Source organism: Ciconia boyciana, chromosome 22, assembly GCF_034638445.1.
Source record: "Ciconia boyciana chromosome 22, ASM3463844v1, whole genome shotgun sequence".
Taxonomy (NCBI): Eukaryota; Metazoa; Chordata; class Aves; order Ciconiiformes; family Ciconiidae; genus Ciconia; species Ciconia boyciana.
The window spans coordinates 1,831,927-1,859,035 of NC_132955.1; the positions used below are offsets into that span (position 1 = coordinate 1,831,927).

General features: G+C 43.2%; 1 protein-coding gene and 1 long non-coding RNA gene across 5 annotated transcripts in view; one reads left to right on the forward strand and one right to left on the reverse strand.

Annotated features, from left to right (window-relative positions):
* The window catches only part of LOC140662583 (uncharacterized), a 28,343-nt gene extending 4,409 nt beyond the window's left edge, over positions 1-23,934 (reverse strand). For 2 of the 4 annotated variants that reach the window (XR_012046127.1, XR_012046126.1), the window contains exons 1-3: positions 22,948-23,934; positions 10,392-10,491; positions 231-307 (exon numbers count right to left, since the gene is read on the reverse strand). This is a non-coding gene — a long non-coding RNA (uncharacterized lncRNA). Of the gene's footprint in view, positions 1-230; positions 308-10,391; positions 10,492-19,474; positions 19,562-22,947 lie in introns of those variants that run through there. The other 2 variants (XR_012046128.1, XR_012046129.1) reach the window with 2 other exon arrangements.
* FBXO47 (F-box protein 47) lies at positions 12,562-22,085 on the forward strand. Its single transcript, XM_072886119.1, has 10 exons — positions 12,562-12,742; positions 13,168-13,338; positions 16,233-16,309; positions 16,866-16,943; positions 18,070-18,178; positions 19,073-19,249; positions 19,822-19,968; positions 20,575-20,717; positions 21,123-21,282; positions 21,967-22,085. The coding sequence occupies exons 1-10, from the start codon at positions 12,562-12,564 to the stop codon at positions 22,083-22,085; spliced, it is 1,362 nt and encodes a 453-aa protein (XP_072742220.1).
* Positions 23,935-27,109: the final 3,175 nt, after the last annotated feature.

The window sequence follows — 27,109 nt, forward strand, 5'->3', positions numbered from 1 at the left end:
ACTATTGTACAGCTATTGTACATTGAAAATATGAATAAACTGGCATGATGCAGTAACTGAAAGGAGATGATGAACTGTAGGAAAAGGCCCACCTTGCAATTAACTATGGATATCAATAGATTAATTCCCGTGGGAGCTTTGATAGCACTGCTTCCATGTGTGTTACACCTTCAGCTGATAAGGGCATAGCCAGAACAAGGATTTACCCGCAACCCTTTCCATGCACTCACCTTGCAAACTGCCGTACCATGTAGAAATATCCAAGGCAGCACAGAAATTGGAGCGATTCAGTCCTGCTTCACATCCCCTACGAGAGGAAAGTATGAGCCTCGTTAGAGACGTACCGAGACAGAAGGATGTTCACTGAGGCAGGACGGAGCTGTAGTTAAGGTACAGGGTTGTGGTTCAGGAGATGCAAGTCTACGATAGTAAAAGCAGCTCCTGGGATCTCAGCCGCTCGTCTGTAATATGTGAACAATAACACTGTGTTTTGCCTGTGGCTATTGAAATTGTAAACTCCCCAGCCTGGGGCTGTTTCATAGCACGTACGTGTACTGTTCTTGGCCTTGATTCTGCTCGAGGAGCTAAATGCGTACTTTTCTAAGCATAACTTTGTCCCTGCTGCCCTTCTGAAGTGAATGTCACCCTTTTTTGTACCTCCTTTCAATGGCTATGACCATGTTGCAATATTGGAAAAAGAAGTAATATATCAGCTTCTTCTCATTTTCCCTTTCACCTTCCCAAGCCCCTCACACCCTGTTCATCCCCTCTTCCCCAGGAGTCTTTTCCAGGTTGGGAGAAACTGTGCTAAGACCATACAAACAGCTAGAAGTTAATTTAAACATGATAAAAGAATTCTACTCTCCCAATGCCTTGTTCTATTTTTCTAAGCAGAGATGTAGCAGATCTATAATTAGAATATATATATATAATCTCTATTTTTTTAATATATATATATACACACACACACAAGCAAATACTTTATAATATATAAATAAGCAAAAATGTCAGCTCTCCTGAACAAACAGTTTTTATACTAAACCACATCCCAGAAACGGGGAAAAATACTTTAGCCATTATGCAAATAAACAAGGCTTTATACCCTGGAAATGCAACTGCAACCTCAGGTACAACAGCATGCTGAACCATAATTAATAGCACTGAAAGCAAGTAGGGAGCAGATTGCTACAAAAGGGCCTGTGGGTGGTGGAATAAAATCTCAAATAGATGCACAGCTCTGAATCTGCATTTTACAAGTGCTGTGGAATTAAGCTTTGGTTACGACTGGGAGCAGGGAATTAAGGCTCCTGAAGTCCTTGCCTGGTTGTATATTAAATCTCTTTATGCTGTGGGTTGCCTCACCTAGAAAGGAAGGATGGGAATAATTTCCTTTCTCACAAACAAATTGTAAATTTGCTAATGTTTGTGAGATATTTACAGATGCTCAGGGAAAAGGTGTTTTCAAGGCGGGGTGGAATTACTTGCTAAGGTGACTGGAAGCATCATACACATGTCCATCTCAGAAGCTGGTTTTTTCATCTCGTACGCTCACTAAAAGAATTTAGAAATCTTCTCGAGTCAGCTTTAGAGATGAGGAACGGGTGCTGCTGTAGTCAACCTGTCTGACTAGAATACATAAAGCTCACGCTCGCCACGGCTGGGGAGCGGGGCAGCAGCACTCGCCCAAAGTGGGGCTCACACAAATCCCTGATTATCACGCTGGGTCTTTTATTATCTTTGTGAGACAATTTTATTAGTTTGCATAAAATACATTTCTGGCCCATGGATGTAAGGAAACAGATTTTTGTTGTTGTTGTTGTTGCATTCGGCAAAGGGAAATGTATTCTCACAGACACAAACACACCGTTCTCTAGCTGTGACACACCAGCTATTTGCCTTAGCAGCTGCTCATCCACCTCTCCCAGGAGGCTGCATCTGCCTCCCTGTCACCGGGGCTCCGCAAAGAGCTAACCGCTGCCTTAAACATCTGCACAATCTGCGGATGAACCTGCTGGGTGCTTGCCAGGACAAAATTCAGCTGGCGCCTGCAGCAAGGACTATTGGTATTTCAGGCAGGTAGTTCCACAGAAAACTTACAGCGCAACTCTTTTTCTTTTCATCTCTTCATCAGACTGAATTATAAAATTACTAATCCAAAGGCTATACTAAAATTGCAGCGACGATGCCACCGACACCCGTAGGCACCCGTCGCCTGCCTCACCGACCCCTGCGGAGGTACTTGCCACCCTGCACGCTGGCACGCTTCTGCCAGCCGGGTTTCAAACGGTTCATGCGACGTTTCTGCCACCACAAATTGCTATCTTAAGCTCCGCGCTGCTCTCTCAAATGGCAGCTAGGGGAAGATTAGAGGGTGGCATCCTGTAGCGTGATAATTATCAGCACAGCTCCCAAAAAAGGCTCGATGAACAGGCTGGATCTAAGGAAGCAGAAAACACCTGCACATTTCCATTCAGCTACCAAGAGAGGATCTCTGCAATAACCTTCGTCTCCTCCCACAATTTTCTCATTACAAAAGGATGAGGAAGAACCCGTGAGCCCAATTCACATACTGAACATTTTCCAAGGCCTGGGGTTTACTTTTCTTTTCTTTTCTTTTCCTTTTTACACAACAAATCTTGATTGTTCAGCAAGTAGGTCAGAGCAGGCAGCAATTTTCCTTTTTGGTAGGAAAATGCGCTAAATTTTGTTGATCCCCTCCTCAATTTGAACTAAAGTTATAAAAACTGACAGGTGGTTTTGTTACTTTTTTTAAAACCTAACAAAATCTTCAGCATGTGCTGGCAGAATGCATGTAAAGCCCTTTTCCTCTGCACAAAATACATAACTAATAAAATTTCAGCATTGCTGCGATAAAGAAATAAGAAATCCTTTTATATTTGTTTTCTTCTTTTTTTTTTTTAAGTACTGAAAGGAGCAGGTTTGCTATTCTTTTAAGAATATAGTGGGTTTCATGCTCTGTGACAAGCTGCATGCAAGTACCTACTGGCTTCCTGGTGCCTGCTCTTGAGGGTTATTTCGATGACTCCGCTTTGCTGCAGAAGGATTTTTAACTCTGCCAGCCTAGAGACCTACAGAATACTACGAAAACCCACGGTGAGACTCTCTAAACTCCTTCACCCCTACCCCCACCGCTACCTGACGCAGGTGGGGATAACTCGACCTGCCTGACCGTCCACAAAGAAATGAAGATCTATGATAGCTCCCGCTGTTGGCAAAGCAAGTAAGCGATGCCTGGAGGTGTCTGACAGCACTAGAGACGCACGAGTTTGTACATGAATCGCCAAGAAACAGCCCGTGCCAGGAGCTTTGGCACTGGCAACACAGGACTGCTCGACACGCAGCAGTGAAGAGAGAAGCTTGAAGCAATTATCAGGTTAATTTCTTTAATTTCTATCCCTTGTTATTGCATTTTCTTGATATTTCCATGCCTCTATTGCAGGCCAGATTATTTTCCCTCCCTGGACAGGACAGCCGCCTTGGCTTCTGCAGAGTTGCCCTGCAACTTTGAAGAGAATTTGCATCCCTACAGAAACAAGGTTTTTCTGGATGTTTCTTCAAAAGAATAATAGGGCCTACCAATATGCTCAGCCTGAGAAAACCGGTAAGATCATAAAGCAGAGTGGTATTGGCTGCAATAACTTCCTATCTGTTATGAAGCTTCCCATGGCTCAAACGGGTAATTATCTCCATGTTGTGCTGACAGGTTCCCATCTGTTTAGGGCAGAACATTGCATCTTAAAAAGAAGCAGAAAGGAAGAGCACCAGTTACACTCTGACAGGTTCGCTCAGCTCTTCAGAAAACCAGAGGAACTTGATTTGAGATGCTAATGAATTCTTAGTAATCCATTTCTTTTTTTGTGCTGGTCTTCATTTCTCTGCAAAACTGGAAGATGGAGAAAAGCTAAAGACAGGAAAAATATAAGGAATATTTAGAAGGAAGGAGGAGACTGGAAAACCTAGAGGCCAGATCCTCAGCTAGGATTTGGCAACTGCAGAGGAACGACTCTGATGCGAGGTAAACCTTTAATACCTGATGAAGAATTAACAACATACACAGGGTGCAAACCCGTGCTACCTTTGCATCCACCTCATCCACCCGCTTCCTTGCCTTGCCTCTTTCAGGATTACATTTTCTCCATCCAAATGTTTAGTCCCATCATCTGAGGCAGGAAGGAAGAGCTAGGACTCTGGATTCTGCCTCCGGTATCTTCCAGACAACCTTGAAGGAGTCCCTCGGCTCCCCTTGCTTCAGCGTGTTTAGAGAAGGCTTACCTCCTCCACGGGGCACGTTACACAGCTCTGTGATTTAATGCACGCAAAGCGTTTTAAGATCTTTGGTTGAAATGCACAGTAGAGACAGAGCGTTGTTAATTGGTTTCAGCCATGATCACTGTCCACAATGAGATGGAGGAGGCAAGGAAAAAATGGCAAATCCTGGCATTAAATCTCTTTCTGCCCCACATGCCCCAAACCAAGACACTTATGATCCTAAGAGCAACGAGGACATCTGGAAATTCTGTGTATTAGCAAAGATCCTGCCATGGTTTTCTGCAGTCCTAAGTTTCAACAGGATGCTGCTTTGTTTTGATATTGCAGTGAGGACATGGATGATGCAGCATCACAGAACTGCAGTGAGGATCAGAGCAGCCAGGCCATAGATTAACCTCAGTCCTTCAGTGCATGGAACGTATTAAGTGATTACTTCTTCATTTTTTCCCTGTTTACCTATTTTTTGTTCAATTTTCCTTTTTTTTTTCTTTTAAAATTCCTCCAGCTGCATCTCATCCGTATCGCTGCACGGTTCCACAAGCAAAATAACATGAAAATTGGACTTTGCGTTATCAAAATTCTGATCAGCTTCTCAGCAGATCAAACCGTTCCCGAGGTCTGGGCCAGGACGTTGGACGTATACGTTCCTGCCCCTTCTTAGCCCTGTGCCATTCATCAGCCCTTCCACACTCTGCCGGCAGTCCTTAAATAGAAATGCCAGCCAAGGAGGGCATGGCGATTTTATCCTGAGAATTCGTTAAGAAGGATGATACGAAACAGTGCCTTAATTCGCTCCATATCCTTGCACGATGCATAGCAGAGCCTGTGCTGGATGAGTCAACAATCCCCCACTAATTGTATATTTTATCATTCTGTAACAAGCCTTAAACTGCTTTCTTCAAATATAAATGAAAGGCTGCATCTAGGCTCCTTAATAACATTTCAGAGTTTCAATGAAACCTCGGGAGAGAATAAACATTTGGCAAATGAGGAAAAATTTGATTTAAACAGAGTAAGTACTGAAGAAATCGTACTGCCTAAGCCTGCATATGAAGTGACATGAAACTTGGAAGCATTATGTCTTTCTTCTGCGGTTTGTTGTTGTTATTATTATTATTATTATTATTATTATTATTATTATTATTTCAATTTTGTAATCTTTATAGTGCACTAGATGCTGTTCTTATTAGCGCTGGTCCTAGTGGTACAATTTTTCCAGCGTTCTCTTTTGACTCCCACCACATTTGGTGTTTTCTTTTTAATGCCCCAGCTCAATTCAAGAAACCGCAAAAGAATGCCAGCTTTCTGCCTGTTGCTCAATAGCTTTCTAGTTATTTACATCGAGCCTTTGTGGCAGTAGGGAATATCTGAAGACATGATGAATGCATATTCTAAAATAAAGGTAAAAAGAACACCTTAAAGAAGTAACATGTAAGGCCAGTTTTGGGAGGCTGAACATACTGGCTTGGCACACACCTCCTGCCCCCAGAGTCAAAAATGCAAAAGGCTCACTTGAGCAGGACGGAGGGGAGCGAGACACAATCCTGCCCTTGCAAAAACAGATGCAATTTGTCCAGGCATGATGGACTGCGGAGCCCCTTTCCTGACCCTGGAATCATTTGGGCTGGAAGGGGCCTCCAGGGGCTTCTCCAATTCCCCACCCCGATGCGCAAAAGCTTCGTCGCCTTTCTGTTAAGGTATCCCTAGCTCACCGCTCTTATTTCCTGTTTGCACCTAGCTCTGCATTTAAATATAGGTGCTGCTCCTATCGCAGGGCTCTCCCATGTTTTTCCTGAAAATCATGCATATGATTCATGAAATAATGGCTGAAAACTGTGCTGTTTTCACAGGACGAAAGATTTAGATCGTGCCTACACAGCCGTTGCAGAGAAATTTAATGACATGCTTAAACACGGCTTCAGCGCATTTACGGCTACCTCCCGGCTTCCTATGGGTTTTAGATGCCTAATGTGCTTGGGCTCTCTGGAAAAACCTCACTAGCAACTAGTCTGCTGTCTAAACCCTAGGTATTTGAAAAGCTGGCTCCATCGCAGTCCCGCTCTTGTCATTTAAATGATGTTGCCACCGCTTCTGCCACTGACAGTAGCCGAGCACCAGGGACACAACGGGTATTTTTACCAGAGTTACATAATGTTGCTCACACGTTTGGTGTAGGCAGGGCAAAGATAAATTAGGTACACAAGACAAGGCCACTCATGCATAGAATAAGCAGTTAGCACTCTAGCAGAACCATCACCATAGTTTATAACAACTCAATTGTACCTTTTTTCTTATTAGCTTTCATCCTGTCATCTCAAAACAGTTTACAAACACTGACTAGATTACAGAGCCTCAAATGAAAAAAAAAACCACCCCTGTGACTCATTCAACCAATTTAAAACAAACACGAGATAATACTTTTACCCCACAACGCAATTAAATTGCAGAACTCGGTGTCACCGTTGCTACCGTTAATTATGCCAATCACTATGTAGTTAGACGTATTTATGTAGGTCCACCACTGCATATTAAACATGGGAGTCTGGATGTAGCTTCAGACTCGGGAAACCCTTAAACCACTGCCAGGCTCCAGAAAGCTGTATCAGAAGAAGGATACTCCATATACGCCCTATTTTATTATATTCTTTCCCCAAGCAATGGTATCTGGTAACTACTAGAAACATCGGTATTGGCGTAAATGAGTAAAGAATTTCAGACTGCCGTACTTATTCTGGCATTCCTGAAATGCAACTCCTTTCTGGGGGAACAGAGAGGTGCAAACCAGCAAAACGGCGATAGGGATGAGGAGAATGATACCTTATCGTGTGCAACAGAATTGCTGAAGGATTTACAGAGGCAGAATGCAATTGCATGAAGAGATACTCAAGCCAGGCGCTGCTGGCTATCTCCCAGACGGAAAAAGAAACAGGGACAACATTAAGTCTTTAGGCTCTACCTAGCTGGGGCTGCTCAACTGTACAGTCAGATTACGCCTTGGAGGTACAGTATTTTTGCACATTTGTCTAATTTACCTTTTCAGCAAAAATACTGCAATCATGGTTGCATCATCATGGCATTCCCGCTCTCACTGTCATTAATTTAAGCAGCAGTTATCAGACGATGCCATATCATTGTATTTAGGGTTGATTTTTGTTTTGTTGCTATTTCAGTTTCCCTAAGGAAAGTTCTTCCTTCAATAAAGTTCCAGGAAAAAAAACCAAAAATGAAACCAAACAACTGTCTTTGGGGAAAAAAACCCTACTGGGGAAAAGTCCTTTAAACCAGCTGCAGCCCTCTGCTGCCATCGTATGGGAACTGCCTTTGGAGCAGCAAGAAAACCTCTCCCGAGAGGTTCAGTTACTATCCCCAAGAGAACTAGTTATTTATAGTCAGCTACTTCGGAAGCAGAATTTGTAAAAAGAAGTAGTTATTTTAAACCCCAGTTTGTTAGTGAATACGAACTGTTTACTGCTTTAACAAAGAATGGCAGCTTGCCGTGGTTTTCCTGAGATCGCGGCACCATGGAACAATACTATTTTACAGTATAATGCAATAGCGTATAACGGCTGCACGGCAATTTGTAAGTACTTGTTGTAGCACAGCCTCCGCTAACAATGTTTGCAGCTGATATTGTGCCGCATTTTTGTTTTACAACGCTACAGCTTTGCTCCAAGACATATGTTATGGCACGCTGACTTAGTGTTGTGACATCTTTCCACTGCAGCGTGATTAATTTGTATGCAGGCTTCACGGTCCTGTGTAAGCTTGTCCCACAGCATCATGTTGCAAGAGCCGTGCAGAGCTGTGCAGTGAACTTCTGGTCTGACGTTAGCAAATGCCAGGGCCTGGTGCTGTTGCCTGGGGTCATGTTTTTCCTCAGCAGATGGAAGATGGAGTTTGGTGGGCCTGGTCTCAGACAGGAACAACTTCGGAGGACGTGGGAGGGGTTGTGCTACAACACAGGCCGGTGATGCATTGAGATTTGGTTGTGACAGCAACCTACAAAGAAGACCTACACCTCCACAGGTGTCATAATGCTCACAAGCCAGCGCGATGCTCCTCATGGTACCGCACACCAGGATATGCGTGCACAGGCCTCGCTGCACCTCATGCTCCCATACCAGCCACCCGCCCCATGGCCGGGCATGGCACCCCCGGGCCCGAGGACACCAAACTGCCCCTGGGAGCCCTGACAGGCCACCCCACCGGCCAGGAAGCGGCTGGAGGTGGGCGCCGACCCCCCCTGCCTCGCCCGCCGCGGCCGCGCAGCCGCCTCCCGCCCTCGCCTCCCGCTGAAATGGAGGCCCAACGGCCGCCGGCGTTAATTATTCATGAGGGGGTGGGGCCAAGCCGGGTTCGTGACAGGCGGGGACGCGCTTTCCGGGCGGACGGCACGGGGAGGGGCGGGGAGCTGATTAAATATTCAACAGGAGGGCGGGGACAAGAGGGCGGGAAAGCCGTGCGCGAGGCCCTCCCTTCCCGCCCGCCCCCCTTCCCCCCCCACCCCGCGCTGAAAGGGGCAGCGGGCGAAAAGGCGGGAAAATAATTATTAAAAATAAATTAGCACAAAACCACGGGGGGGGGGGGGGCGGAGAAATTATTAATAATACTAATGAAACACTACTGGAGCAAAACACTTGTGTTGCCTGTAGTAATTTCTTCCCTCCAGCATGTCTGTGACCGCCATCGGCCCTATTGACAACCACCGCCCTGTTTGGGACCTGTTCCGTTTGGAACTGTTTTTTTCTGTGTTTGCAAACATTTCTGCTCCTGAGCAAAATACACAAACACAGGTGTGCCTGCCTGTGTGCACCTGTCTACATTACTATGCCCAGACACCCCTTTTAACCCCAGTAGGTAGTGACGTTTGACTGAAAATCATGCTTTTAAAAAATTCATTTTAAATAATAATTTAAAAAAAAGTATTTTTCTTTTTTTTTTTTCCCCCGGGACACAGGGTATGGTGCTCAGTGGAGGCAGCAGGGCCCGCTCGCCCCATGCACCCCCCATTCCTCTGCTGCTCCCCTCAGAGGCAGCCTGGCGGGTGCCCCAACCGAGGGGGTGTTTGTAGGGAGGGAATTTCACTGAGGTAAAAAAGAGCTCAGAAGGTGTTGTCTGTAAGTAGGCATCAACCGCGAGACCTTCTCTATTACCTGTGTGTAGGTTTGGGGGTGCAGGTCCCCATTTTCAGCCCCCTAGCCTGAATTTTGGCAGGCTGTGGGGGAGAAGGGCCAGGGAGGGTGGAGGAGAAGGCGGCCTAGCTGGTTGTTTGGTCTAAAAGTCTGTCATAGCCCAGCTAAATCCAACCCAAAAGCACAGGTAAGAGGTCAAATATAACCCACTCCCTCAAATACTGCAGTCTGAGGAGCAAACCCCACCTGGGCTGAGGAAAAAAAGCAGGCGCTGGCGTTTCCCCTCTGACCAGACCCGAAGGGACGAGCCCGAACCAGCCCTTCCTCACAACAAAAAAATCCCAGTCACCATCAGCAGCAGGGTCAGGATTCCCCGAGCTGTGCTTTCTACTCACGGTTATTCACCAATTTGGATGCTTACAGGACTGGTTTGTGCTACCAATCTGATGTAGAGCCTTTAGCATAAATAAAAATACGTTTTTTGTAAACTGTCGGTGTAGGCCAGGGGGTAACAAGTACTAACATAACTCCATGGCTGCGCTTGGTGCTCTAAGGTTTGCCATCCCTCACTTGAACTCATACGTTTTTATTTGCACTGACAAGGAAAAAGAGAAAGTTGGAAAAAAAAAAAAAAAGAAAAAAACCCTTGTCGAGTTAATATTTGAAGCGATTCGTTTTATGCTCTTTGTGATGAGGCAGGGAAACGGAAATGTTCCAAACCAATCTCCAAAGTAAACAACCTTTTGCAGTAAATGTTTGCCAAATGCTAACACAGGGCTCAGAGAAATATCAGGACAAAAGTGCATCCATTAGCAGGAGTTTAGCGACTACTTAAGGACGAGAAACATTCTAGAGCAGGTTGAAAGTTGATGCTTTCTGCCTTGTAAACAAATTAGCTTGTAGCAACAAATAAGATGACCCGTCTTGGCTAATATTATGGGTTTAGCTTGTTAAATATTTAACATTTACCTTTCAATTTTCCAGTCTGGATTAAGCAGTTCTCTAAACAAGTGGTATCCCAGCAGCAGATGGAGATGCACAGACCATTGCTCCGCTCTGGCTGAACTCCCTCAGAAATAAAAAACACGTTAAGTCGAAGAAGAAGCAAATGGGAGCTTTCAGTAAAGTCTCTAAGCTTTGGCTTTGAAACTCACTGGTTGTACTCATTTTTATTTACATTAATTTTATCTAGCTGTGCTCTGAATGAAAGTAGTGGTAGTCAATTCAACTTCAACCAAGTTGAATAAAAACAGATTGGAATTGGCTGAGTACGTCTGAAAACCTCCCTCGTGGCGAAGTCCTTTTTTCTTCCATATAACACAATTGCAGATCCAAGGTAAGATTTTCAAAAAAACACTTAAAGGTGCCATAAATCCTTACAGTACAGTCCTGCTAAAGACAGTAAGGGGAGTGGGGGAGGAAAAGTATCATAGGATTGCAACTTTATTTCTAAAGTATGAATCAGAAATATGTATCAGATTTAGCCTGTCTTGAACAAAGTTTAGTGGTGCACTGTTTATAAACAGGAGTGGAGCTGCTGTGTATATTGTACACAAGGATTTTAAGTTGTCTTGAACCCACATTTGTGTGTATAAAATTTCCACTGACTTCAGACTTTGCTTTCTTTGCTTTTACAAAATAAACATTTTTTCATGTAACCGTATGTTTATCTATAGGTGGTTTCCTGATTGTTCTTGAAGGTGTTACATCAATTTTCTGTCTCTTGCCTGAGCGCGTAAAAGCGTAATGAAACACTCATTTTTGGAGCAGTTGCATTTGCTCATGAGCCTTGTGAAAGTTTAAACTACAAGCTTCTTTAGCTAGCTAGAATTATACCATACCTAAATTAAAAATGCTTCCAGTGAAGTATAAACTTCCTTAAATGTACAATGCAAACTCTATCCAGCACACAAGCACAAGTCAGCCAAAGCCATTTGTAACACTTTTAATGAAATGCCCCATATTCTTTCAGTTGTCAGTACAAACAGTGCTTCCATTGTGGATGTGGTAATTTTGCTCAGTGGCATGTTAGAGAGGTCTGGCTTGCATGCTTTTGTCATAAATATGAAGGATGTTTGGAACTTGTTTTCTGTAATTTTTGTAAATTTTTAATTTCTGAAACAATGAGGTCTATTGTCTGAGTGTGTTTCCCACTGATGGCAACTGGGATGTTGCACTGCAGCTTGGACGGGTTCCAGTTATGTTACTACCAGTGCTGCCAGCTCTTGTAATTATACTGCAGCACTCATTCTCTTTGGCAATTTCCCTAAAGTCTCAGCTGCTGGAATCAAGAAATAGTGTGAAAAATCAGTTTAAAAAAAATAAAAATTAAGAGTTAGTGAGTCCCTAACTCTCATTGTTGCCTGACAATGTGAAGTGTACCTATTCTAGAGACTCAGAAACCAGAAGGCAAATCAAAAGAACATATTTATTGACCTTTTAAAGCTCGTTACTTTTCAGACCCTCATGATTTTGGGAAAGCCTGGGTCACTGAATTTTTTCACATAGCAATACTGTATAATTTATTTGTATATCACACATGAAGTCATTATATGAAATTAAGCCATGTATCAACTTGAATGCTGCAGGAAACAATGGTTTTAAGCGTTACTTTGTTACTTTTAATCTTTTTTTTGGTCATACACTAGCACGTGTATAAGTAGTTATCACTCTAAAGGAATCAAGTGACATGACAATCTTTTCAATAACATCCCTACAACTTTTTCATATTCTGTTGAATAATTAGTGTAACAAGCTAAAAGGATGTTGTTAATTACTGTAGCTTGTTCCATCGCATATACTTCCTCAAGAGTTTCCTTTTAGAACTATTTTCCTAACTTTCTGATGTCCCACTCATATGATGCCCCCCAGTGCTTTTATCTTTTCCTCCTCTAAGATCAGCTGAATACTCCATTCTCCGAGACATGGAATTAGAAAATTATTTAGTAAATTGCACATAATTGCAATAAATTCAAACAAAAATGTATCCTACGCATATGACAAGATTTTCACACTCCATCGCTGTGTCTACAATGGAGTAATTTCCTCTTAGCCTAGTTTTGGGTATAGCATTTTCCTCCTCCGAAAATAGGACTTTCATATTTTCTCTCCAGGTTAAATTTATGGGACTAACAGAACAATGACATCCACTGCAGGGACCAGCTACACCTTGATTCCTAACCAGAAATACAGACGCAGTAACCGCCGCTCCAGGCAGCGCTGCAACATCTTGGACACAGATTCCCAATCTCTGTCAACACTTGGGTATTTTAAAACACTTCCATTAGAGATCTTTCAAATGGTTTTGAATTATCTTTCAGGTAAGAATCTGGTAAGAAAGTATTACTTCCAATATCTGAAAATTACCACAAAAAAGTTTTCCATTTAGAAAAAGCCATTTTTATTTTAAATATTTTACCTTTTAGCTAGTTGAAGTCGTTTTATGTGACTTATTCTCTGAATTTTCAGCTTTTATGTATGAAGAACCAAATGACCAAAATTTAAATGATAATTAAAAACTATTTGAAGTGTTTTTTACCTATTATGTGTGAAAAGTATTTCTTAGACCTATCTGTTTCTAATGATTACAGTTTGTTGGCAAAGGAGATAAACAGTAATTAAATTTTGTTTTATTTGTAAATCTTATTTCTTGGCCTGTTTTTGAAGTGAGATAAAGTTACTGGCTAGCAATCAACACTTTTCTTGCAGTGAAGGTTTACAAGTATACTGGGTTTTGCTTTTTCAGTGAAGGATATCAGCACGCTGAGCATGGTGTCGAAAACCATCAGCAATCGCCTTATTAATTACATCTCAACCCCATCAGGAAACCGAAGGCTCCTACTGCAAGACTTTCATAACCTTGAGCTACCTGGCAAGAGAGAAGGATCCTATCTTTTAGAGCACTACAAATCTCTAGGTGATCCTTTAATGCAAATGGTAACAATTAGAGGAGAACCAAACTCAGTTAAAAGGTTTATTCTGTTATGTGCATCGATCGGTAAAACGCTGAGGATATGGCCTGAATCATTTGTGCAGCTCCCTCTGAAAGTGAAGTTCCTCCCCATGCCAAATAGCCCACTCAAATACCACTAACTGGCGGGGGGGAGGTGGGAGGAATTACCTGAAGTGATTCCAAAACCTCTTAGTTATGGAAAAAATAATGTATGTTCTGCCTCGTCTCTGTTTATTTTTTCATATTAAATGGCAAGCAGGGCTTGGGCAGAGGATCAGTTCTCAGTAGTAGGTGTTTCCAAATTTAGTTTGTTTGGACACCACCACTGGAAACTGCTGCAGAAACCAAGGCTCCCAGGCCCCACACTAGCTGAAGGAATTTGGCTGTTCAGGCTGCCTTCATGTATCACTTTGGAGTAGCTCACATTCCTCGGTCTGGGAAATGTAGCCGCAGTACTTAAACCCAGCCTAATTCTAAAGTGACCAACAACAGTTGCCATCAGAAAGCCTGCTTGATAGCCTACTTGAGATGTATTGCAGATCACATTCCACTTCTTATGGTCATCACAAAAATGTTATCACAGTTGTCAGTGACTAGCATTCTCCTTGGCAGCTTTGTATCAGAGTTCAAAGACTGAAATGGGCATGAAGAACACATTTTCCTCCCGCTCTTAGCTTAAGGGCAATGTGAAAATGTCTGCACTTTTGCTGTCATGGTATACTGTGTGCTAACCAAACCCTTTCTGGGTGAAAAGTTTCACTTGTTCTTTCTTTCAGCTGCTCATACCTCTTTTGGCATAGCATAATAGAAATCTAGACCAAAATAACATGGGTTCAATGGTAATAAGGAGTGCTGTACAGCCTCAAACTCAAAATTGGTTGCTTTTTAACTTTTCTGCTATTTTTTAAAACGTTGATTCTAATTCATTCAGCCTATCACTCAGAAATGAAGCATTCCTTCTTATGCATCTTGAACACTGAAAGTTTTCTTCATCCACCCACTATCAGTGTTCTTCTATCAGAGAAGCAAATTAAATTAAATCCTAAATTTGATCCATATCAATTTGCTGTTACCTAGCTGATAAAAGTGTTTATTTGACAGAGAAATAAAATGATGCCATGGTTAGATGCAGAATTATAAATATGGTTTGAACTTAAGGCATTAAATAAAGGCATACACAAGGTAAAGGAATGCTGTTAAAGTCATTTAAACCAGAGACCTCCTATTGTAAGCAATGCATGTAGGTTTTGAGGTATCTTAAAATAATCTTAGTGTTTTCTTTTTAAAATGAAGCCTGAAACCCTACAATTCTTTAAAAAAAAAAAAAATCAAAATCAGTCTGGGCTTTGTAGTAACCACATACAAAATGGCAACTTGTTATTTAAATGAAGGTGTGAACCCATCGCTATAGTAGGCCTAGAAGTAAAAACACGACATAGTCAAAATATAAAGATCATTGGCAATATCTATGTCACCAGTGGAAGGCTCAAGAGAACGTTTTTGTTAAGAGGTCAGTTGCAAAATCAATATTTACTTTACAGCAGGAAAGACTGGACTCAATGGGAAAAACTCATTCTTGTTCAGAGAGCCTGAACAGGGTCTACATATTACATAAATCTCACTTAAACTCAGAGGGGTCTGGCTCCGCTCAAGTCCATGGTAAAATCTTCCAGTACTTGTAATGGGGTCAGAATTGCGGTCATTGTTTAAAATGGACTTGAGTTATAAATGATCATGGCGCTGTCCTTCTGCACAGGGGGGATTTTGCTGTACAAAACCAGGAGCGGTACCTTTTGCTCAACCCTTTTTACTCAACATAATTTTTCCCCACCCTGAGGGCTTTATTCCGATTTGCAGCTACACTTTCTTAACAGTTTCAACTATTCCTCAGGGAGTTCTCTCCAAAGTCTAATCTAGTCAATAGAAAATTGACTTGACTGAGCTTTGGACCATGTCCTTGGCTGATGAATAAATTATGTCTGTCATGTAGGAATGCTAACACACTTCTAAATAAGGAAAGACTCGATTTAGAACCACAGTAAATGCATAAAGTACTTTCTGGCATTGGAGAAGTTATGTATTTTTTTGGAGACTTCCAATTCAGAAAAAAAGTTCCTCCCCCCCCCCCCGGAAAAGTACATGCTCTTCTGTGAATTTTTTGATTAATTAACAAAAAGATATATATATTTTATTCTGGTAAAAGTTTTTGAAGAGCAAGCTGTTAACCCATTTTCTATCAGTAGCATAGAAAAAAATGCTGCTTAACAAACAGCTGTTCCACACTATAATGAACTCCAGACTTTGACATCCTAAACACATACCATTTCAGTCCTGTATAGGAAAATAATTTTACCTCTTAGCTATGTTTTACATTAACACAGTTTAGAATATTTTCTTTTTGGAGCATGTGGCTATCTTGAAAAAAATTTGGAAGCTTGGCTTTCCATGATGTAAGGGGAAAACCAGTGCTCCCCAGGGTACTGTTAAAAGAGGTGCAACAAGTAACATTTATTTCCAGTATTTTTAACAGCTGTAATTCTAAAACCAATATAGTCATTTTAATAGGGCTCCAACTGTGACTAACAGGGACTTTAAAACAACACAATAAACAAGTTATGGCACAGGAAGCCTACATACTCCCTGACAACATTTCTTTAGTAAAAGATGTCCCCGCTACAATGCATACACCCCTTCTCCAAAGCGGAGATGACTGTTTTGTGCTGCTCTTCTCGCCTCGCAGTAGCAGCTTTTTCTCACTAGTACGTGTATGCATGTGATGTGAACGCTTAAGCTAATTCAGTAATGTATGTACCGTGTATGTATACTCACAGTCGTGCATGTGTTCGTTTTGCTCACAGGATTGTTGCTTAAAAGATGCACACTGCTATTGCCTACAAAAGATAGGCTGAAGTACATACACAAGATCCTCTCAGAAGTAAGTTCACATTCCTTTCACTAGTGTTTCAAATTGTCCCTTGCACTTCCAATACCATTTCTATAAGGCAATTGTTAGTTGAATTATGCCTCTTACTGTCCCTTTGCTGGAGTTTATTACTACTGTGTAATCAATTTATTGATTTGAAACCAGTCTCTTTTTAATAGTAATAGAAAAGCCTAAGTCAGCATATTGAACAGTAAGGCTGTTCTACTGAGATTTCACATTCCAAGATCAGTGGTTTTCAACTTTTCTTCAGTTTGTGGACTACTAGAAATTTTGCAGTGGAAGAGCACAGCTCTTCATCAAAATTTTACTCTCCTGAAAACAGGGTTGTTCTTCTTAGCTTACTTTTGCACACTCATTTCACCACAGTTTTGAACGTAAGGCCAAGCCATAACATAGGTACTATAACTTGTTTCCTTATACAATAAGGGAAGGGAATCCTGAATCTCTCTAATCAGTATTGATGTACACAAGTAGTACAGAGAATTTTCAATCACAGGAATTAGCTTATGGTCAGCTAAGATGAATTACTAGTGTTTTGCACTTGCAGGTTTCCTGTTTTAAACTTAATGGTTGTCCAAGTCCTTTGCATTGTTTAGGATTACAGTGCTATGGGGTATTTTTACAGGTACAGTATCTTTATGGAGAGAAGGCAAGTATCACAAATATAAAAGAAAATTAAGGTAGTTTTCTAAATTAATCTGTGTTTTTGCAAGATATTTAGAAGATAAGAGGGTTTTGAGCCTTGGGGGGCAGGGGGGAAGGTTTTTTTCCACACAGTTCTCTGAATTTCCTTTCTGGTTGTTAAAGTTACTGATTTGACTCTTGAGAATTCCTTGGTCTGGATTTCACTACCAACCAGTCTGGATTTTGATTAGCGATTTATTATCTAAGGAGACATGGGAGAAGGGGAGCATTTTATTACACAGCTTCAAATTCACAAATCAAGAGCAGTGATGGTTTAGTTTAAAAGTAAATGGCTATACTCATCATATGCCAGAATATTTTTGTTAGCTTGTGGTAGCTTAAAATTAATTAAAAAAAAAAATCAGTGTCAAATGAATTAGTTCAGCAATCCATAGCTTATTTACTGTAATGACTATTGTGATTGCAAATATGCAGTAAAACGCTAAGGATAGGACCTTTTTAACACTACTTGAGATGCTTGATTGTGAAGTGTTAGAAGTGCCGTAATGGAGGCTTTACTGGAGAGTAACTTTGTTTAAAAAAAAAAATACAGAAACAAATTCTCTCTTAGAAGAACACCCATTTTGAGCACATTTTAAATGCATTTAAGTCTTAGAAACTTGTGCATATGGGTGCTGTATACGCATGCAGCATTAAAGTATTTGATAATACAAAAAAAAAGTTATTATCTTTCCGTGGTTAAGAGTTATAGATAATTATTTGTGCTGGGAGATTTGTCGTTGTAGCAAATACCTTTGTGTATTTTTCCACATAAGGTTCAAAAATAAGCTCTTGGCCTTGAATGTGGAATGCCATTAGCAGCTTTTGATTCTGGGCTGCATTAAGCTTAAGTACAACCTCTGCCATAATGTACAGCACCTCTGTAGCAGCTAATGGTTTCCCTACACTCATCAGGGAGATGCTGTGCAGGCACCACACTCCAGGTATGACACCTTCCCTCTCTGTTCTTCTGATAAATTGCAGGACAGATTGTATTTACCTAATAAGAGAAATGGCATTTTGATCTAAATCTATGGCTCAATCTATTCATTTTTACCCCCTTTCAGATCCTAACAGCAGGCTGGGATGAACTAGAGTGCCACCGGGTTTTTAACTTCCTCTGTGAGCTGAGCAATTTACCCCGTAAAGTACAGACAGTTGTCAGCAGCAAACCGGGTAATCATCAAAGCAGACAAAAGTCCTACAAAATCAAAACGTGCTATCATGGAGAAGTCAGAAAATGGATCTTGATTACTGCAAACAAAATGTGTCTAGAATTGAGAATGTTTTTGCTCAGCTAAGCCTTGTAGCACCAGTCCTTTCCTGACTCTCACGTACGTTCTGTTAGCTCCAGCATTATGCAGAAAGTGAGCTTTCTAAAGCAAATACTTGGCCTTCGTATAGATGAATACAGCTATTTTTTCTTCAGCAAAAGCAAAGATAAGTGCTTTTGTCTTTGACACATATCCTGTAGTGAAGAGAGTTGTCTTGAGAGGCGTTTAGGTTGTTTTGAATCATTCCATTATCAAACCAATACATAAGTTATGTATATACGTAAGCAGTAACACGGACTTTAATCTTTCCTACTGTACACCAATGCCAGTGAAATCAATGGGAAAGGAACCAACACAGAAATAAAGTGATGCAATAAAAAGTTAGGTTGAATATGTCTGAAACACAACACTGACGTGGCACATGCCTCTCAAGAAATTCTCATGTTACCCGGCACAGAACTGGGTATTTCTGTGGAACACTTTGTACACAGCCATATACACATTTCCTATTTCCACTTACTGATGCCAAAAAGCAGAAACCAAAAAACATAGCCGAGAGCCCTTGAAGACATGCATGAGTTGCTGCAGAAAGGTGCCAGAGGGTGCATCAATAGATTCTATGGCCTGAATTAGTGCACCGTATCCAAAAGAGCCAGACCCAGGAATTTAATTAAATCCCCCTAGATGTTCTCGGGCAGCTTTAAGAAAATCCTTCTTTCTCTTCCTATAAAAGAAGTGGTCATCTGTATTGTGCGAGGCTCAATGGATTTGTAATATCTACATTCTTTTACCCCAGGAAGTGCTCGAAAGCTAGAGCTGCAGATAAGGTTATACTGTCGTAGCGTCTTGTTGAACCACTGGATTCATCGAAGCGATTCTGCATTTTGGTTGACTCGTATTTTAAAGCCGTGGCCCATGGTCAATCAAGCTCGCCTGCTGTATATCATCTTTGGGCCCGTGTCCTCTCTTGATGGCGAGTAGTCTGGGGGGTTAAGTTTCAAAGTTTGTTCCCTAAGAATGAGATTTCCTTGCAGGATGCAGCATTTCTGAAAACCGAGCTTTATGCAAATAAAATGTAATCATATTGCCTAGAAAAAATTGTTCTGCTTAACTAGATCTCACTAGCATACATAAAATACATAAATGATATATATGTGTGTATATATATACATCCATATATACATATTTTAAAACTTACAATTCAAGTGAAGAAATTGCACCTCTGTTCCTCTGTTCTCCCCTGCTTAGGGTAGAGATAGCTCAAACGCACCTCAAAGAAGCATCTGTTTCCCTGAAGAAAAGCATACTTTCTCACTTAGTTATCAGACCTGGGGTTCTTTGAATCACCCTTTGATTCATGCTGCAACTCCCACTGTCCCTACTAAAATGACAGATGGAAAAAAATCTCACTGTCACAAAGAGCGAGTTGTGTTACCTGAATTCCCCTCCTCTGACTCTGCTGTAAGGCCCAGTTTAGCACCTTCCTTGTTTAAAAAAAAAATTACTTTGTCACTTAACAGCAGTTGTGATTAATATATTGCTCAGGACATGTGGTTTGGCAGAAAATGATAGAAGGACCAACAGATGAGACCAGTCTGAAAGGTCTAGCAGATGCAATTAAACTGCTGTATGATACAGAAGCTAGCGAATGGACAGCAGATGATGTTATCAGTCTTGTGGATGAGCTGTCAGGTGTGTTTTTGCCTTTATCATTAATCCATAGGATTATACACTCATGTCCTCCAAATCTGGCAATAAATGTGTTTCAGACACAGAGGTGCCTTGGGAAACTGACTGCAATATTCCTTACAGAAGCTGTGGCGTAACTGGAAAACTCATTACGCTTGGAAGCCAGGCAGTAGCTGGGGATGAGAGAAACCCAGCACTGCTTACAAATTCAGGCTGTCTTTCCCCATTGTGAAATATTTTAAGAATCCATGCAGACCTTTAAAATTCAAGTCTTGTCTAGCCATTATTAAGGAAACATCGTCCAAGCTGAAAACATAATGTTTGTTCAAGCCAAAATTCTGCTGAACAACGTTAATGGCTACATTGACAGTTAGTTTTGGGTGAGATTATATCATGGAAGCTATCGTGAAGAGCTCTAACTGTATCGCTGGTAGGAATTGCTTATATGACTTCATTGCTGCCATTGTATTCCAGAGGGTATCCCCTCACAAATTTGGGTTAGCTATCAAAGCCAACAATTCATAAATTCACGTTTTCCAGAATAGTTTTTGTGGCACTCCTTTCTATTTGTTCAAAGAGCACTAAAATTCTCTCTATTCTATTACAAAGTTGTTCCCCGGGAGTGGCTCATGGAGAACAATGCTCGGCTTCTTATTCTGAGTGGAAACAACATTTGCTTCACTTTCATGGCCAGTAAAGCTGTGAATGGCAGAGCCGTCGAGTTAGCCAGACTCATGGTCTTCCTGGCTTTGGTGAGTACTACTGAACAGCGCAGGCTCGGGCCTTTTGTCTCTCTACCCCCAGATGTGCTTTCTCAGACTTAAAAGCTGTTTCCCCATCTACTCCTACAAACCAGGAGTAAGTCCAGCAAGAGACTTGGTGCTCTTCCACCCTCTGGTCCCTGTCCAGCACATCTCTGCAAGGTAGCAAGCTTGTCCTTGAGGAGAAGTACCACTAACAAAATGTTGAGAAGTTCCTCCGTTAGTGTGCCAACAATAAGAACAACCTCTATGTCCTCATAACAAACCCTAATTTTCCAGGCCACAGCTGCAAGTGATCCATTAGAATCAATAGTTAATTCTAAGATTTAATCTTGCCTTTTATAGTGTCGTACTCATCATAAAAGGTGTATTTCTAATATTTCCCGTGTATGTCAGGTCTGTGAGAAGGACCTGTACTGCATGGACTGGGCAGTAAAAATGATGCAGAAGGTCTGCAAAGTTTTCAGCACTCCAGGGAAGAGAAACAACTTCCTGCAGTGTGTGGAGAACGCCTTTGCTCACCTCATCATGGACATGCTACAGGCAGTGCTGTCCGGTAAGCCTGCGGGTCTGCGAGCCAGGACGAGTTCTTTAATCAGGAGCTAGCACTGAGCGAGGCAACACAGCTAGTGTGGCATCACGGCCTGTCCTCCTTCCCTCCCTCACCAGGCAGAACAATACTGGAGCGCCTGAAGTTTTTTGATAACGTAAAATAATGGATCAAGTGTCATAATTGGGAGAAGCATTTATTTTAACCGATCTCTCTTGTCTAAGAGATTTCTAGTGCCGTGGATGGTGAAACCAGCAGTCTTTTAAAACACATCCCACCAGAGCATTAGGCCTAAGGTCCTTTTGGGCTGCGTCTAAACACGGGCCCTGAGCAGCTGCCAGCCAGCCTGTTCAACTCACCAAGCTGCAGTTGCTCCCTGTCCACAGCTTGTCAGCCCTGATAAAACCTCAAGACTGATTACGATGGCAAGCTCAGTTAGGACAGATTTTTGTCTTAACGCACAATTGTTCTTGTCTGTCTTTGGACAAGCCGGTGAAGGAATTTTGGAGAGAGTCTCCTGTGTTATTTCACAGCTGTCCTGCCATCAGGTGCAGTAGCTGATGCCTCATAAATCTAAGCAGAGGCTGCTGATTCAGCCTCTGCTGAAACTACTGAAGGAGTAAGATTTATCTTCAAAGAAGTCATGTAGTTTCACTAATCATTTTAAAATGTTTTTCTTTGCCCTGGTAGGGGATCGTGATGAAGAGGACAGCAGCTTTTTGAATTTGTTTCACCTTGTAAACACACAAGCAAGCTTCCATAAAGAAATCCTGTACCTGACCATGGGAAGCAACAGCAATGCCGTGTGATGCTCTGAATTTTACAGACTCTTGCTCTACTCCTGCTGGATTTTTTTTTTTTTTTAAACATTTGCGAAGCAGTGTCCAATTATTTCTTAAATTTCTATTCCAGTAAGAGCTGGAGTAGCTGCGGGAGAAGCTAGTGACATACGTGTCAGACCAGCTGAATGAGCTCACGGAATTGGGGGACCTCTAAGCGTTCTCAGCAGAGTTCTGCACGCTTTGCTCCTCTGAGGCTGCGTTCAGACACACTGAAGAAAGCAGGCTGGGGGCCTCTGGTTTGGGAACATAAACTGCATTCTTTTCCCACTGTGTATGTTTGCATACACAATAAAAATGACATGGTTTTCATATTTGATGTGCATACACAAATTGAAGAATGTTATCTTAGTTCAGAACCAAAAACATTTTGATCTTTTAATTTTATTTCCTCTTGGGAATCGGAGGAGAAAAAGACAGACATAATTAGAGAAGCACAGCTACATTTTTCCCGTTTGCCAGGGTCTCCCTCGCTAACTCTGCGACAGAAGCACTCCACAGATTGCATTCCGTTTTAGCAGAAAGAGGTGATTCCTGAAAGCAATTTAACTGCTTTGATCAAGCAAGGCAATTTTTTTCCCCCCAAACTACAGGTGCCTTTTAACCGTCAAGCAGAAGAGACTTCAGCCCCCTCTCCCTGCCTAGTGTAATAACTGAACTGTTAGAGCATATTTGCCTTTATAGGACTTAGCTAAGTTGAAGACCGACGTTCAATGCACATAGGCTAAGATCACTGTTTCATTAAAGTATATAAATGTTTGCTACTTATAAAAGGTTTTGATTTTTTGCTATATTGCCTTCAAAACACAAATACATAATAAAAAGCACTTACTTTACTGTGTGTTGTTTACAACATGGCTGTTTTCTTCATATTATTAAATACCCTTCTTCTCCACCTGAATCACTTTCCAAATATTTTAGTGTTCCTTCAGGACTGGATTTTAGCCACAGGGACCCAGGTTTAGCTTTGCAAGCCAGCCTTCACCTGCTGGAAACAGCTAAATGGCACCAATTTATCTCAGCTGCGCCCCCTTGATTTCATCAGCAATGAGCCAACAACAGCTCTGTAATGATTTGCTTGGAAGTTTGCATGTTAAAAATTCTTGCGACATTTGTCGAATATACAATTACAGACAGGATTTGACTACATTAAGGAGTGGATACGGGATATAAATTTGCTGAGGATCTTTGCAGCGTGCCGGTAGATGGCAGAGGTGAAACCTTCCCTGAGAGGAGTGTCTGCTGGCAATTGCTTCTCCCATCCCTTTTTTCTCGCTGTTTGAAGGTTATATTTAAGAGCACGCTGCAATAGTGGAATTGTGCTGCAACTACGTATTATTTCTGAAGTAAGCAAAATGCGCGACTCTTTGTCTGAAATCTAGTCAGTGAACCGAATGCCTCCAAACTGAGCACTAATGAACTCAAAAGATGAGGAGAAACCAGACTTGCAGTGTGTACAGTGACAGGGAGATGCAGCCAAGAAGCCACTGAGGCGGAATGCTACAGCCCAGATCGTTAGCCGTTCCCTCTCTCTATACGCAGGAATCGCTACCGATAAATAATCTCAACAGATGGATTCTGGAATAATGGAGTGGAGTCTTGAACCACCGCATCTTCTCGGTCCATTGTACTTCTTGCACGTAACGCTGCTTCGCCGTGCTGCGACACAAAGCACCACGGGGCTGGCGCAGGTTCTCTGCCAGTGCCTGCCTCATCTCCTGGGACCGAGGACACAGCAGCAATAAATTACAGCCCATCACAAGGGATGCCATTATGTGAGCGCAGCGATACAGGAAAAGTAAGTTCTTTGATTCACTGGCAGCAGTCGACAAAGATGAAATGTCAGCTCTGCCGGCACTAGCTCGCTCTCGCAGCAGATCCTCCAGGAATGCAAGTTTTATGTGGCTGCCAATTGTGAAATATTGATGGCCTTATTAATTATTATTAACTGCTCTTTTTCTTACATACACAATAGCTCAGCAAGTGTTTGGCGTTAGTTTTTGCAGCGTTCATACATACGCTAGCATTTCCACCGGACGAGGACTTTCCTCCCCAAAGGATCAAAGCTCAAACCCACCGAAGCGGTACTTCCCAAACCAGTTTTGTTTGAACTGATAATGGCACCAGCCTGGCAGCCTCGTTTTCCAGTATCACTGTCTGATCGGCTCTCTCGCAATGAAACACCGTGGGGCTAATGGCGTCCAGGTGGGGAACCCCCGGGCAGCACCGAGCACCAGAGGAGCTGGGACAGTGATACTTGAGAAAATGGTGCTTTTTCTTCTGCTGCCAAATTTTAACTGCTGCCGTGGGGAGTCGATAAAACCCTCCCAGGATGAGAAGCAAAATTCCCCCTGTGCCAGTGTAGCCCTTTTCAGAGCAGGGCTGCACCCTGACTGCAATCTGAGCTGAGGAGCACCATATCCCATCTGCTAGCGAGCTCCCTGTCCGCTGCGGCCGTTTGTCTGTCTGCAAACAGCTCTCCTGCCTGGCGGTTTCAATCCCGTTGCAGTCCTCAGCTGCTGGGCTGGGTCGCTTCACCTTCCAGCGTGGAGCTGGCTGATTTGGGGCATGGAGGAAGGGATTGTTATGCATAGCTGACGGGTTTGTAAGGCCCTCCGAGAGGAGAGGAGAGGAGCGTTCAGAGTAAGAGAAAATTATTGTTCCTGGTTTCACACTCAGCTGAGTTTCCATTCCACGCATTCCTCCTTACTCACTCTCTCTTAATCACTGCAGATGTTGACATCAGATACAGACTCATGAAGCGGAGGTTATTGAGAACATGACTTATGCTTAAAGAAATTCCTCCCAGAATATTTCAAGTTTCTGATTTTCGACTATATTTGGTGGTGGAGCGAGGAGAAGCTTTTCCACATCTCCAGGGCTTGGCGATGAGGGACCGCCCTGGGTAGCTCGGGCTGAGGCTGGTGCACTGGGAACACACTGGGGAGCAAAGTCACCAACTTTGTGTTTCTCTCAGGAGTTTTACTAACAGGAAATTGCAGTGTCAAGCATACAGCTGGCAACACTAACCGCATCCAGCATTCCCAGACTCTGAAATCCCTCTTCTTTCTGTAAACATGGTCTTCTGAAGGTCTTATCAACCAATTTCGGCATACGCCGGCAGCGCCTGCACAGCCCCTGCGCTCGCTGGAGCCTGTTCTCTCTCACGCACTCCTGTGATGGTGCCACGGTTAACTAGTGGGGCATGAGCTGTTCTTCCCATTACAGATATTTCAGGTGTTTATTGCTTGCTTAAAAAAAAAAAATATTCCTGGAAGAGACCAAGCATATGAAAATTTTGTCTTCTAGGAGGATGAAACTTTCAGTTTGAAAACAGCATTGCATGTGACCGACAGTGTAAGGGCAGGGGTCGATGCAGGGCTTCATAAAAGGACAGGAAAAATTCTCCTGATGCCCCAAATACCTTCCCAGGACTCTCCAAGCTGGGAGAAATTAAGCTCTGAAATGTTATTTCCATCCCACAGAAATTTCCATCATATTAAAAATGTTCCTTTTTCTGGGCTGAGATGAACTGAGACCTCCCGGAGCTTCCCTGAACACCGGAGAGGGGACCTGAGTGAGGGTGAGCCACGGCTCAGCTGCTCAGGCACCCTCCAAACTGGGGAGAGCCTGGTTCAGACCCCACCGTGCCCAGAGCAGCAGCTGCCCCTCGTGCCAGGGGACACAGAGGTGTCCTGGCATGGTTTGCCAACATCTCGTCCTTCTCGGGGCTCGCAGGGTGCCCTGCATCTCTCCGCAGAAGCAGGGTTTGCTCCCGGAGCCGTGCGTGCTCCAGCCCTGCAGCCAATGCACAGGGATGTGTTTCGGCAGAGTCAACACCAGCAGACGCGTTCGCTCTCCTGTGTCATTCCTCTTTATTTCATTTCCTTGAACATTTTTCATTAAAAATATAAGTGCTTTTCTAAAATTAAACCCAAACGACCGACCTCGGAAGCGCTCATCCCAAGAGGCTAAGCCACACGGAGGGGGCAGGACCCTTCGCATCCCCTCGGGATGCCACGTGCGTCACCGGGAACAACCCACGTCTCGGCAGCAGAACGTCACCTCGCGGCCCTCTCCCTTGCAACCCCATTTCCCTCCTTCGCCCCACTCGGCCGTGTCTGCTCAGCCCCCTCCACAACGCCAGCCCCGACCCCGCACGGCTCCTTGCTCCACGTTGGGCAGCTGTTTGCTCGCAGAGGGTTAACGCTTTTCCAGAAGGCTCCGAGGGAGACGGACCAGGCGGTCGCTGTGGAAGAGAAAGGAGATGCTTGTCTGAGCTGGGCCCGAGAGCTGCGGGAGACCCAGAGGTGGTGACGAGTGGGAATGGCAGCGTGTGCGAGCACAGGCAGCGGCAGCAGCCCCCCTTCACCTGCACAGGGGGCAGAGGCACTGGGACCCCCCTCGCTTTGCCTCCTTTAAAATGATGCAACTGGGATCACTTCTCGCTTCTCCCCTAAGCTGCTTTATTTCCCTCCCTCGTGGGAACAAAACCTACAAGTACATGCTGCAGAGAGCAGCTTTTCCAAAGGGGAAGGGGCTGATAATCCCAGCAGGGAGAAACCAGCAGCCGCACAATAGCCGGTGCACGTTTCAGTGGGCGAGGTGGCCTGATTTATAAAATAAACCCTGGTGCCCTCCTTCCAGCCCTGAGCAGGAAACAGCTGCGCTGGTGCTGTCAGCTCGGCTGCCTCGGCCAGGCAGAGAGAGCAGCAGCCAAAGACAACAGCATTAAAAACAAAACTATCCCCTCTCCCCCCCTCCCTGGACACGTTTCTTCTCAGAAATTAAAGCCTGAAACGAGGAGCAGCCAGCTCACCTGGACGATGCTTCGATTGCAAGGCTGATGCTGAGCCGCATCTTCCCCAGCATCACTCTAGAGCATGTAAATGATGTAGGAGAGGATCACCAGGCCGATGATGGCAAAAAACATCAGGATGAAAATATCCAGCATGGTGAGCGAAGAGCCGGTGGGGCAGGGGCTGCCGGGCTCC

Coding starts and splice junctions, on each gene's coding strand:
- FBXO47 (XM_072886119.1), top strand. CDS start 12,562: ATGACATCCACTGCAGGGACCAGCTACACCTTGATTCCTAACCAGAAA. Junction 13,339..16,232: donor AGAGCACTACAAATCTCTAG/GTGATCCTTTAA, acceptor TTTTGCTCACAG/GATTGTTGCTTAAAAGATGC. Junction 19,969..20,574: donor TCTTGTGGATGAGCTGTCAG/GTGTGTTTTTGC, acceptor TCTATTACAAAG/TTGTTCCCCGGGAGTGGCTC.